General features: G+C 43.7%; 1 protein-coding gene across 3 annotated transcripts in view; it reads left to right on the top strand.

Moving 5' to 3' along the window:
• Aqp9 (aquaporin 9) overlaps positions 1-13,689 on the top strand; it is a 49,421-nt gene that overhangs the window by 3,680 nt on the left and 32,052 nt on the right. For 2 of the 3 annotated variants that reach the window (XM_029543645.1, XM_029543644.1), the window contains exons 3-4: positions 454-619; positions 890-1,063. In XM_029543645.1, the coding sequence (XP_029399505.1) occupies positions 953-1,063 (111 nt within the window). In that variant the 5' untranslated portion in view covers positions 454-619; positions 890-952. The remainder of the gene's footprint in view (positions 1-453; positions 620-889; positions 1,064-13,689) is intronic. The other variant, XM_021207696.2, reaches the window with a different exon arrangement.

Raw genomic sequence — 13,689 nt, 5'->3', positions numbered from 1 at the left:
CTCCCTCCCTCCCTCCCTCTCTTTCTTTCTTTCTTTCTTTCTTTCTTTCTTTCTTTCTTTCTTTCTTTCTTTCTTTCTTTCTTTTCCTCTCAAGACAGGGTTTCTCTGTGTAGCCCCAACTGTCCTAGAACTCATGTAGACCAGGCTGGGGCCTTGAACTCACAGAGATCAACCTCCCAGCACTGGGATTAAAGGCAGCACTAACCCGATGCCCCATAAACTTATATTTCGGAGCCTTTAAACTGCCCTTCCATAAGTTAATTTAATTATTTCTAGAGCCCTTCAGAGAGACTTTGGCTCTCCAACAGTCCCATGAACTCCCCGAGGCACTACTAGAACCAGACTAGGCTTTTTCCTTACACTCTCCAGTTTGGAAGAAAACCTTCAGTAGAGAGGTGTCCATACCTGATTGAACAATTCTAAATTACACCCAAACTGCCCACTTCCGAATAGGAGAAAACAAATCATCAGAGGGCTGAAGTTGTGTAACACGTAAATCTCTTCTGGACCGAGGCCCATCTCTGGTTTGGCAACCCAACCAACGTAGCATCTCTTTTCTCATCTCCTGGAAAAAAAAAAAAAAAAGAAAGCCAACAGAGAAAAAGAACAGAGAATAAAGGTAATGATTAATCTATCAGGTACAAAAAGAATCATTTTGAGGATTTGGGATTATAACTCATTAATGCAAACAAATAGCAGTGAGCTGGAAGGGAGGGAGGGGCTGACAGCAGAGGCAGACAAGGATTAAGTCACAGCTCCTAATTAGGACTGGCTCTCTCACATAGTCAGGTATCTCTTTAGTCGCCTCCAGAGATCCGTGCAGAGCTAAGTGGGTTTGGTTTTTTTTTTTTTCAATTCTGTTTTGTTTGGTTTGGTTTTAATGTGGTAGTGAAGGCAGGAAACAGAGCGAGCAGACCTTGGTGGAAAGTGTACCTCTGGCAGAAACCCCAAGATGCCTTCTGAGAAGGACCGAGCCAAGAAGAGCCACAGGCAGAGACTGGCCCTGAAGAGCCGTCTGGCTAAGGAGATACTCTCTGAGTTCCTGGGCACCTTTATAATGATTGTGAGTATTGCCCGATTTCCATTCTCCCAGTTCAGACCTAACCCCGCCTTCCTGGCTGCCAAGCCTCTGGAGCAGGGTGTTTGTTTTTGTTTTCCCTGATTATCAGTTCCAGTCCCTTCCAGGAGGCAGCAAGTTACTTTCTAGGTTGCTTGGCTATTTGGTGGCCGTAAGAACTTCGTTCACTCTGTATGTGTAGCCAAGACAGTTGATAGGAGTGGAGAAGGGGGAAGGGGAGTAATTCTTCATTTTAAAGTGTCTCAAGGTGGCTTTTATGATGAAAGAGTTGCTAGACATTTCTTCGAGTTGAAGTACTGATCTGTGTGCCCAACTTGCTTCCCATTTGGTGACGGAGTCACCTACATTAATGGTCAATAGATACGGAGAGCGTGGAGCAGGCTGCCAAGAGAGGTGCCTGTCAGTTTTGTTTTGTGTATGTATGTATGTATGTATGTATGTATGTATGTGCACGCATGCATACAAGTGCATCTGAAAATGGCCTGCTGGAGTCAGCTCTCTTTCCACCATGTGGACTCTAGGGATGGAGCTTGGGTCACCAGACCTGGCAGCAGGGACTTTTATCTCCTGAGTCATCTCACTGGACCTACTTAGTAAATCAGATTCCCATTGCAGATGGTTGTGAGCTACCATGCGGTTACTGGGAATTGAACTCAGGACCTCTGGCAGAGCAGTCAGTGCTCTTAACCGCTGAGCCATCTCTCCAGCCCAGCTTCTCAAGATTCTAGAGGACTGTCCTTAAGGTGTACATGTTATCCTTGACTTTGGATCATTGAGAAGGAAAGGGGCAGGATGTGTAGGCTGAGTCAGACTGAGAGGGCTTTTCCTTCTTTCTTTTCCCTGTCCGGAAGCTCCTTCTTTTTCTCACCATGGTCTTAGGTCTGGGTGGTTAGAAGGAAAAGAGGGAGGGGGAAGCCCCCAAGTTATTCTTCCAGTCAGAGCTTCCTGGAAGGTTGCCCCCCCCCCCCCAGCCAGATACGGAGATGCTTGGGAGTGTTGTTGTTGTTGTTGTTGCTGCTGCTTTTAAAATAGGGTCTCATTATTTAGCTCCAGTTGACCTAGAATTCACTATATAGACCAGGCCGGCTTCAAACTCAAAGAGATCCACATGCTTCCGCTTCCAGGATGATAGGATTAAAAGTGTGCATCTCCACACCCACCCTGGGTCATGATGTTTGAAAATCTGACCTTACAAAAGGAGTTGCCAGCACGGTCTGACTCGAGCCTGAAATGACTTATGCAGAGGATGGAAGCAGAGACTGTATCACCTCTCCGTGCAGAAAACGAAGAGGAAGGCTGCTCAACTTCCTTTTCTACAACTGAAAACGTTTTAAAGCCCTTCCTTGTTTCTTCAGAATCAGTTTCATAATCCCATTACACATTAAGACGATGAAAACCACTTGTAGCCATTCCCCCTTGAGATCATGAAGTCCTGAGCCACCCCCCTCTTGCTGCTATCATCTTGCTTCCTTCCCTGAGGCTGGCCCCAGGGACTTGAGGTCGCCTTTTCCAAGGCTAGAAAATCTCAATCTTCACCCTCCCCTGACCTTTCCAAGCTTGCTGTAAAACAATTTCCCGGAACTAGCCCATGTGATAATAGGTCATAAGACCCTCATTTCAGAAAGACCCATCCTCATAGCCTTGAAGAAGGAATGTCATTGCGGAGAGGGACAGAGAAGAATCTGGACAGACAAGCTTGCCGACTTCCCACTCAGTGAGTTTTATTAACTTGTTTTTCAGTGCTTGGAACCAACCCCTAGGCCTTGTATACGTGGTATTTAGACACTTTCCCTCTGAGCTATGCCTTCTAGCCCTAACCTAGTTATATGGCCTTAGACAATGTTCTGACCAATTCTTCACCTGACCTTCATGCTTCAGCCTTGTCCAGGTAGTAAAGTCTCCATATAAAGTTGAAAAGACAGCCAAACAGGTCCTACAGGGTGCATGTGGAACCTGCATTTCTCCTCTTATTCCTCAAACTTCTCTTCCTTTGTACGCCTGGCAGAATCCTTTAGAATAAACCTGTGACCTCAGGGTAACTCAGAGTTCCCTTGAGTTCTGTGAAATGCACAAGTCAACCAGTAGTAACCCAAGGAGAGAGTTGTAGGGATTTCAGATTAGAATCGGTCAGTCAGCAACACAGTCCGAACAACCCAGAGTTTACGAAAGGTATCTGCAGTGGGGGAGGTCACTCTGAGGCCTGAGTACTCACCAAGTAGATCCCAATGCTGTCTCCACTCCAACTACACTGTTGTTGAGTATCATTGATGTCTACTGCAAACTAGACTGTCTGATTACTCGATGGATTTGTGGTCACCATGTTCTGTGTTGACTTCCATGGAATGAGAACAGTTTCACCCCCACACACCAACAATTCCGGGCAGAAGCTAGACACAGAATAGCTAAACGTTGCATGGTAGAAAGCTGAACTTTATTCTGTCCAAAGGCAATTCTGTCATGAATGATGAATTCCAATTTACTTCATATAGCTATTTGCTAAAGTAAAGCTTGGTATAATCTAGAACTTTAGTTGTCATGTTCTGTTTTGTATAAGCCTGAAAGAGAAGTGCAGATAAGAAGTATTAAGTTTGTAAACGACAAATCCCCTGACAGTTGGATGACAGATGCCACCCTGGAGAGGCACCCCTCTCCCATCAGCTCAGGTACCCCTCCCCTTCTCAGTTCAGGCACCCCTCCCTCTGTACATGTAAGGCAGTTCTGAGGGTTGTTCCTGGATCTCCAGTCCTAGCTTCCTCCCACTCAGTGGCCAGCCTTATCAGGAGATATTTTACTGAAATCCATCTTAGCTCATTTCTCCATCAAACCCGGACAGAGTCCTTGCTATTGGAAACACATAGTTCTGTATAAGGCCACCCCAATACATTATTTTAGATCTATTGGCAAATGCAAATCTTGCCTGGCTTTTTCTAGTAAAGATTTATCCACTTACAAGGCCTAGAAGAACATTGGAAAGACGGCAGAGGCTAGACACATCACTTCCACCTCTCCTGATCTCAGGCGTCTAAAGCCATCTCAGAATCTGCTTTTGGAGGGTCCCCCCTCATACTCATTCACCCCAGTGATTTGAAATGGCCAAGAAGGCCCGGCGGTAGCCCTCAGAAAAGAAAAGGCTCATGAAAACATTCTTTGTCAACTGTGGCTCAAAACAAAACCAAGCAAGTCATAAGCCAAGGAATGAGCCAGAATCTGGCCAGCTAGACACTGGGATCTTTTAGATATAAGCCTTTCATCTTTAGTGTTGTTAAGGAAAGGCTGCCAATGTGCCTGCCCTTTTGGGCAGGGGAGGTTCAAGCATTCTGAGCTGAAGAAAAGGGAGCATGGGGTAAGTTCCCAATGTGTATCAGGCTGCTGAGGTAGCTAATTACCAAGAGGGCCATAGTCATTGTTGCCATGAGTTCATAGTTTTATCAGTAATAACAAGTTGCAGCTAACAGTTTCTTTTTTTATCTTCCATAAACTGTTGAGGAAAGGAAGGGTGAGGCCTCAAAGAGATAAATGCCCACACCTGAAAGGCATTAAAACATATTTCTAATTGGAGAGCTTACCATTTCAAGTTTTAACCAAGGCCCAGACAACTGTACAGTAGATTAGACACTGCTACCCTGACTCTCACCTCAACACTGGCCCCCCCCCCCCACTTTCTTCGGCATTTCCATAGATAGAAGCCTTCAGCTGGCATGCGCTCATGGCCATAAGAATTGATTGGTAAATGGCTGGCCAGGCTGATGACACTAGGCATGGCACCTGGGACACCCAGTGTCTTCACCTCTCCTGTGTAAAAAACAAACAAAAAGACTGTTTCCATGAGCAGACACAAATGAAACCCAGAAGGAGCCAAAGGCATGGGTTGCTTGCCTGGGTTTGCACCATGGGACTAGCAAACTGCAGAAGGTGCATTAGCCCTAAGGTTCAGGGGAGCTAGCAATGTCCCACTGCCTCAGGCTGTGCTTCTCAGGTGTATTTTGGTCTTAAACAATGAGTTTAGCCTCCCTGAGTCTCAAAAGCAGCTAACACAGAGGTGAGAACTGAATGCTGGGACACATAGAGTCCCTGGAGCCAGAAATGGTTCTAGAATTCTGGCTCCTTTTCTCCCTTTCTTGCCTGGGGCTCTCCCCTCCCCCCAACCCCATCCTCCTGGGCATCTGCCAGTGGACTTTCCTCTGCATCTTCCACAGAGCTCTGCACAAATGCAGATGGGACCTACAAAAAAAATGAAAGTGTCTTCCTCCCCTGAAGTTCCCAGTACCTGTTGCTATTTTGCACTCTTTCCCCTAGAGGCTATGGCTGCCTTGTGCTCTTCTTTCGCCCCTCTTCCCATACTTGGATTCTCCTACGCAAAGCTCCTCTTGTGGAGCTTAGGATGCTAACACTTCTTACCTTTGATGCTGAGGGGAAGGGCATTTTTCTGAAGTGGAAACTATGGTCAGTGGGGAAGACTGGTAATTCTTTCCTAACCACCAAAGTTTCTCCCATGTCAGAGACCTATCTTTTGGCATCTCAAGAGTGAAAAGAAAACATAACTGCTTTAAATAAACACAATGCCCTTGATCTGTGCCCTGGAGGGAAATGAAAAGCAATTGTCCTGGAACACAGAATACAGAGGGGTAAGGGACGTGGGCAGCATGGCCTCAGACATCGCAGATCCCACGGAGTCCAGGGGTCCTTATTGCTCTCCTCTATGACTGGATCCCTCTCTGGGAGCATCAGCAGGTTTCAAGTTCCGTTCTGGGCAGATTCTTGGTCAGACATAGTCAGAGAAATTGTTACTATAAAGTGCATGTGTTCCAGACGGCAATTGCACTTCCTATTTAGGAGATTTTCAAAGAGTATGTGGTCCGTGTTTCAAATGAATTCATCAAGTTTTTAAGAAATTCAGCCTCCTGATTAAAGGAGCTATCCACTTCATAGGGCATAATCCAATGTAATTCTGGTCTGCTAGGTTACTCAGAAACACTGGGTACTAAGCTAAGGGTGAGTAGGCACGTGTCGATTGATTCTTTTCTGTTGAAAGAGGAGCTGAGGCCCAGCTGACGAAATTCTGGGTTCTGGCAGCCTAGAGCCAGCAGCCTTAGGCCCCTGGGCTGCCTCTGTACTTTTCCTCCTGTGAGCACAGAGCGTTCTCATCTGGACTCTGCCTTGTTTCTACCTTTTCTGGAAGACAGAGAAAGGAAACCGACCAGATCAGTTTGTCCAGATAAAGAAACAGGAATAGCACCCTTAACTTTCTCATTCAGGATCCCCCAGCCCTTGTGCTGGCCTCAACATGCTGACTGCAGCCACCATTATTAGACACCAGAGATGTCACATGATCACTAATCAGAGCAGATATATGACTGTGGCTATGGCATTTGCTACAAGGCCCTACTAGCAGTATGGGGATGTCTTTGTTTCCTACAGACATACTCTAAAGCTCTTGCAACACTTGGATCCTGAGGTGGCTCAGCCTCCCACCCATCTGCTCCTGGCTCTTAAGGCCCACTGACCATGTAGTACACACCTTTCTTTTAGGTTTTCTGTTTTCTGGATTATCCTGGAGACCTGTACTCCGGACACTAAGGGCAGGGACTCACTTTGTAATTTTAGCTGGCCTGGAACTTGCTATGCAAACCAGACTGGACTTGAATTTACAGAGATCCACCTGCCTTGCCCCCTGAGAGTTGAGATTAAAAGTGCAGGTCACGACTCTCAGCATGAGACTTCGATTTTGTCTTTGTGACAAAGGACCTACTGAGAACTGGATCTCAAAAGACTAGACTCTTCGCTCTTTCTGGCTCAGCCAGAGCCTTTCTGTTTCCTCTCTAAATACTCATCTACTTCATTGTTTTGCAAAACCACCTCCCACTTGAATGATGAAGAGCTTCCAATAGGCCTGTGGGGCAGTGAGTCAGAAGTGTCTGCAGTCAGCAGCGCCCTGGCTCACTCAAGCCAAAGACAGTTGCTACAGCTTTGATCTTAAATCTGCCCAGAGTCTAGGTGTTAAAGGCTTTGGTCCATAACCTGTGGCGCTGTGGAGAGGCATAGGTCCCATGGAGGAAGTTAGGTCACTGTGACTCTGGTCCCTTCCTGTCTCATTTTGCTTCCGTCACCGTCACTCCCCAATGCGCTTCACCGAAAGCCAGAAGACAAGTGAGCCAGACCATCAACTTAAACCCCTTTAGCTATGAACCAACAAGACAAACCTCTCTTCCTTTTCCTCTTCCTCTTCCCCTTCCCCTTCCCCTTCCCCTTCCTCTTCCTCTTCCTCTTCCTCTTCCTCTTCCTCTTCCCCTTCCTCTGCTCCCTTTCTTGTTTTGTTTTTGAGACAAGGTTTCATTCACATAGGCCAAGATGGCCTCAATTTTGCCGTGTAGGGGAGTTGGCCTTGAGCTGATCTTTCTGCTTTGCGGCTTTCGCCGTTGGAGTTGGTTACAGGCGTGTATCACCATGCCTGGCAAATCATACCTTCTTACATGTTGTTTCTCATTTTGTTAGATCCACAGGAAGCTAAGCCACATGGAGGGTTTGTCTGAGCTGTCAGGATCTTCTATCCTTAGGCTTCCACATGGGGCTTCAGTCTGATGTGGGGTCTGATGCCACCAACTTTCAGATGAGGGACCAGAGACTCACAATCTTACAGAACTCTGCTCTGTTTTCTTCCCCACACAGCAGGGCACTGGAACTCTCAAAGTCAATTCCACCAACTTCTCATCATTTTTATTATTTATTTGTGATTTGTGTGTGGTGTGTGTAGTCCTTTGTGTTTCTGCACAAAGGTGTTCTCTATCTTTAAGAAAGCCTAAGGCTTGAAAACTCCGATCCTGGAGAAGAGCTAACTCTCCCCCACCCTAGTCGTGGGTGTTTCACAGGGGCTCTGGGTGCAAAAGATAGCAGGCCTTCCTCCACGAAGTAGGATAAAGGCAGGAAAGGGTGGAATGAATGGGCCACCGCTTATTATTTTTTTATTATTATGTATTTTGACCTAATTTTATACACTGACATTTTACTTGTACCCTGATGCTTAATAATAAATATCGTTTCAAAGATTTATTTATTATTATACATAAGTACACTGTAGCTGACTTCAGACACACCAGAAGAGGTCGTCAGATCTCATTATGGGTGGTTGTGAGCCACCATGTGGTTGCTGGGATTTGAACTCAGGACCTTCTGAAGAGTAGTCAGTGCTCTTACCTGCTGAGCCATCCCGCCAGCCCCGGGCCATCACTTATTAAACATAATTTTTACAACCAGACACACTTAAAACAACAACAACAACAGTCTTTTGAGGTGAGGGTATTGTTCTCATGCTACTAAGGCCTAGGGTGAGTGACTTTTTAGTTAGGGCTTAAGTGGCTTGCCCAAGCAGGTGAACTGCAGAGCCCGGGAATAGAATCTCTGCTTTCCCTCCACTCTGCTCAAGTGAGCATCCCTGGAGATGCTTTTGAATTTGGGCTGCCTGTTCTCCGTATGTCACTGCTTTGGCAGAGCTGTATGCGGCTTTGTAGTCTTCCTGCCTGCTTGGATGTATGTAGTGGAATTTAAGGGTGTGTCAAGACCTCATCAACCTCTGCTCTCTCTAGGCCACAGTCCTGTACTGGGCGTCTTTGTACAGGTCTCCTGTACCTGCTTGCAAGCGTTTCTTTGGAGGGCATGTCTAGGTCTGTAGGCCTCTACAGTACCAGCTTCAACTTGATGTATGTTTTTAAGATTTATCTTCAAAGTGAAATCTTTGTGCTTCCAGTTGTAACCTATGACCCTTTTCCATTTTCCTTATATTCAAGTATGGGCGTTAATGCCCTGTTTCCCTCTTTTTCCCCCCCTCACTCTCTTGAAAGATAGGACAGAGAATTTCAGTAGTAATTTTCCTCTAACCTGCTGTGATGATCATTTTTGCACACACTTCTCTGAGCTGTCAGGTTTTTCTCTCCTTGTGAAAACACATGCATTTCAGGACGATGTGTGTTCCCCGCTCTCGTCTTCTGACCAGTCCTCTTTGGGATTTCAAACATGTTCTTCACAGTTATAGGATGTGGGTATTTTAGAACCAGACACTAAAGCTATCCTGTGGTTTAGCAAGGCCAGCTGCTTTTTTCATTACTATTATTCATATTTGGAGCCCTGAGTCAGTAGACTTTATTTTGACGTGTGTTGTAGAATAGGTGGCTGTCATCCCTGTCTGGAAAGACAGCCAGCTGGCCCAGCCCCACTCTGAGCACACTTCTCATTCTTCGTGGATCCAGATGACATCTTTGTCATATCCCAGGTCACATAGGTGTGTAGTTCATTTCTGTGTCTAGACCAATCAGATTGAACATTATGACTAATGACCAGACTTGTACTAATGCCACATATTTTTGTTACAAATTACATATTTCTGACAATTTTTTTAAATTGTCACTATTTGTCAGTATTGTCAGCTTTTTATTTCTCTATATGAATTGCAGATTCAACTTATCAAATTCCTTAAGAGAAAATATGAGTTAAAGTTATACATCATTCTAGATACAACTGACACATTCAGAATATTGATTCCTTGAACATGAAAGTAGATCTATCATTAGTTGACTTTTCACTAGAATTTATACTTTGTAACATTCTAAAATAGGGTTCCTTTTGTTTTTTGTTTTTGTTTTGCTATTGTCAAGGATTTCTCCTTCAGAGGCAATTGAAGACTTTGCTACTTTTTGTTTCTTAAACACTTGATTTCTTCTACTAGCACATCTTTGCAGTTTCAACCTCTGTGTACTGTCAGTAGAAAGCCTTAATTATGTTATCATTTTATTGTCAACTTTGTGATCTTTAGTTATTAAAAATAATAATTCCTGGAGGATGCTAGAGATACTATAACTTCAAAAGAATTCTTATTTAGGGCCGATTAAAAAATTTTTAGAGTACAATTTCTGCAGTTATTAAACATATAGATTTATGTATGCCTTTGAAATAAACATGTAAGCCTACTTTATCTGCTCATACAGTCAATTCTGTTGATAATTTTAGCACCGAATAATCCCTATATTCTTCATACTAACCCCTAATTAATCATCCTATATCTAATGTGAAATGTTTTATTAAAGATTTAGATCATAATTCTAAAAGATTTATCTTTTATATATATATATATATATATATATATATATATATATATATATNTATATATGTAAATGTTTTGCCTGCATATATGTGTGTGTACCATGTGCATGCACGGTGTCTCCAGGAACCAAAAGAGGGCATTGAATTCCCTGGAACCAGAGTTGCAGATGGTTGTGAGCTGCCATGTGGTTGCTGGGAACCAAACCTGGGTCCTCTGGAAGAGCAGCCAGTGCTCCTAACCACAGAGTATCTTACTGTCCCCGACACCGTATTTTCTATATATTGTCCTTGTCTAGTTTTATTGCTAAGGTTGCACTGGGCCCCTGAAATGGGTTGGAATTATTTCTCTCCTACCTGTTTTATAAAATGCTTAATTTTTTTAAAAAAATTATTTCTTTATCTTGTATATGTGTGGTCACGTGTGCATAGGGAGGCCAGAGTATATTTTGCCTGTTCTTGCCATCCACCATGGGGGTCCTGTACTCAGGTTGTCAGACGTGGCAGCAAGCACCTTCATCTTCAGAGTCATCATCTCATGGGCCTAAGAATACTTTCTATATGGTGGGAGTTATCCAGTCCTTAAAGATTGTTCAGTGTATCTATACACTGGAGGAAGGAGAGAGAGGGAAGACTTCTTTAAAGGTCATAGGTTCATTTTAGATTTTTGTTCTTGATTCCGTTTTTTGGAAATCGACATATTTAAGAAATTCAGCCAGGTGTGATGGCACACACCTGCGCTTCTAGTTCTTGGGAGGCAGAGTCAAGGAGGGTCAGGATCCAAGGTCATCCTCAGTGCCAGGCTTAGCTTGTAGCCCACATGGGCTACAGGAGACCCTTCTCAACAAACAAACAAACAGCCCCAATAAATTAGAAAAGAAAGGAAAAAGATAAAGACATTGTGTCTCATTTGCTGATTCACACATACATTTCAAAGTTGCTAATACTTTGAAAACTAATGATTTTTAAAGCAACAATGTTGACAGGAACCTACATAGCTTTCTCTGGCTCTTGAGATCTCTACTGAACCTTGTAGCCTAGCTTTGCCTGCTTTACAGCTTTTATAAAGGCTTCTTTGTTTCCCACTCCAGCAGTGTCTGCTCTGACCATTCTGTCTTCCGGCTGCCTCCACAGCTTTCTTCACCCACATCTGCCTCACTCTGCGGGCCCTTGTGTGCTGTGGGTACTTTGCCTTGTGTTTAAAGAAGTCCTTTATAGTCCTAACCCTGACCATCCCTTCCCTTCCAGTAATCGCCTTTCATATCTCAATTCCCCATCCATATCATTTTTAGTGAATTTAAAAAGATAGAACTCTTACTTCTCCTTTGATGATTCCATACACGTAAGCGATCCCACACATTCCTGTTTCCCACCCCCTCCCACAGACACCTCCCATCAAGCCCATTCTCCTTTTATTTTGTTGATATTATTATCAGTGCAGATTTACCTACATTTACTCTCAACCCCTGAGTCATTTTCTAATTAAAAAATGAGTTGTTACAAGTTTCCATTTTATTACCAACCTGTCTTGTGTGCCTCTGTTCTACCATCTACAGCTTGACAGTGTCCTCGAGGCCTTAGGTCACTGAGCCTTTTCCTTTTGCTAAGTTCTTCCTGCTCTGCCCTCACTCTTCTCCGCATACAGTTTGTTTCATCGGATGTCATTTCTCAGGATCGGCTCACTTGAGTGATCAGTTGTGCCTGTTTGGGGTTTGCTGAGTGTAGTGGCCAGAGTGTCCCAAACTTCAGTATTGTCTTGAGTGTGCATCTCAAAGCACCACTTTGCAGCTACAGTTTTGGCTGGTATGAGAAACCTCCACAAAAGTGAAATCTTTGGTCCTTGCTCCTGCCGAAAAGGTACATGGGAGAAACGTGCCTCCACCTCTGTGGTTGTGTTCCTTGCTAAGTGATCAACTAGTGACTTTATAATAGCCAGGTGTCTTCCAAGTTTCTCTTGTTTCTGTTTCAGGTCTATTATCAGCCTTTAGGTCCTTTTAAATCTGTATTTCTTTGGTAGATAATATTAGAACTAAAAAAAATTAATTCTAAGATTTTCTATTCCACAACTGAATACATATACATTCTTCATCTTAATTGTAAAGATTTGCCATTTTTGCCAGTTGTGGAGAATTATTACCTTGGTTACTTTGTCTTTCTTGCAGTCTGTTTTTAGAAATTGACTGTGTAACTTTCTCCATCTTTGTGTTTGTTTGTTTTGTTGAGACGGGTTTCTCTAGACCAGGTTGGCATCGAACTCACAGAGACCTGCCTTTGCTCCCAAGTGCTGGTATGAGTTTGTATTTCTCATGGCCACTCCCTTCATGCTGAGCCTCCTGTGGTTATCTTACATCGGCCTGAGGCTCACTAACTCCCTGTCCCACTGAGTCTAATCCAGGCAACACTAGATACGGAAACTTGAGTTTGTTACTGTATCTATTTTTTTAAGATTTACTCATTTATTTTATGTATGTGAGTACACTGCAGCTTTACAGATGGTTGTGAGCCTTCATGTGGCTGTTGGGAATTGAATTTTTAGGACCTCTGCTTGCTCTGGTTGGCCCCACTCTCTCTGGTCGATCTGGCCCAAAGATTGATTTATTATTATACATAAGTACACTGTAGCCAACTTCAGACGCACCAGAAGAGGGCGTCAGATCTCAGTATGAATGGTTATGAGCCACCATGTGGTTGCTGGGATTTGAACTCAGGGCTTTCAGAAGAGCAGTCAGTGCTCATACCTGCTGAGCCATCTCACCAGCCCCCTTATTACTGTATTTCTTTTTCTTTAACTTTTCCTTAGTTGCCTTTTTCGTCCCCCATGCTTATTTGTTTTTTAACTTTGTCCTCCTAAAGCCCAGAACATTCATAATAGTTTAGGTTTCTTCCATCTTCTCAGGATGTTGGGAGCTAGTCATCTGATTGCTTAATCTATTGGCCTTCCTTCATGGAGGAGCTTCTATTTGTATTTGGGGGAGTAGCAGTCACAAATGTGTACTGTAAATGCCATAGGGATTGTGTTTCTTTGTGGGATTTCATACAGTTGTCTCACATTGCTTCCTCTGGAGCAGATTTTCTTTGCTTCTAAGAGATTATCATGGTCCAGGGCTAGGGCTCAGTCAGTAGAATGCTTGCCTAGCAGACAGGAATCCAGAAGTCCATTGCATTCCTAGCACCATATAAACTGGGTGTGAATCCCCAAATCTATTGTGTTCCTAACAACACATAAACTGGGCATGGTGCTAGCAATTTGATCCACACCTGCAATTTAAGGCTTGTGAAGGCAGGAGGATCCAAGGTTCAAGGTCAACCTTGGTTACCAGTGAGTTCAAGGCCAGCTTGAGGTACCTTAGACTCTCGAAAAATAATTATATATATATATACATATATATATATATATATATATATATATATATATATATATATATATACACACACACACACACACACACATAGATATTATTGTGAAGTAGAAAAATAAAAACAGATGGACAGAAGGAACCTGCTGCAGAACACTGCCCCTTAAA

The sequence above is a fragment of the Mus pahari genome, chromosome 10 (assembly GCF_900095145.1).
Source record: "Mus pahari chromosome 10, PAHARI_EIJ_v1.1, whole genome shotgun sequence".
NCBI classification, from domain to species: domain Eukaryota; kingdom Metazoa; phylum Chordata; class Mammalia; order Rodentia; family Muridae; genus Mus; species Mus pahari.
This window is presented reverse-complemented; position numbering and strand designations above follow the sequence as displayed.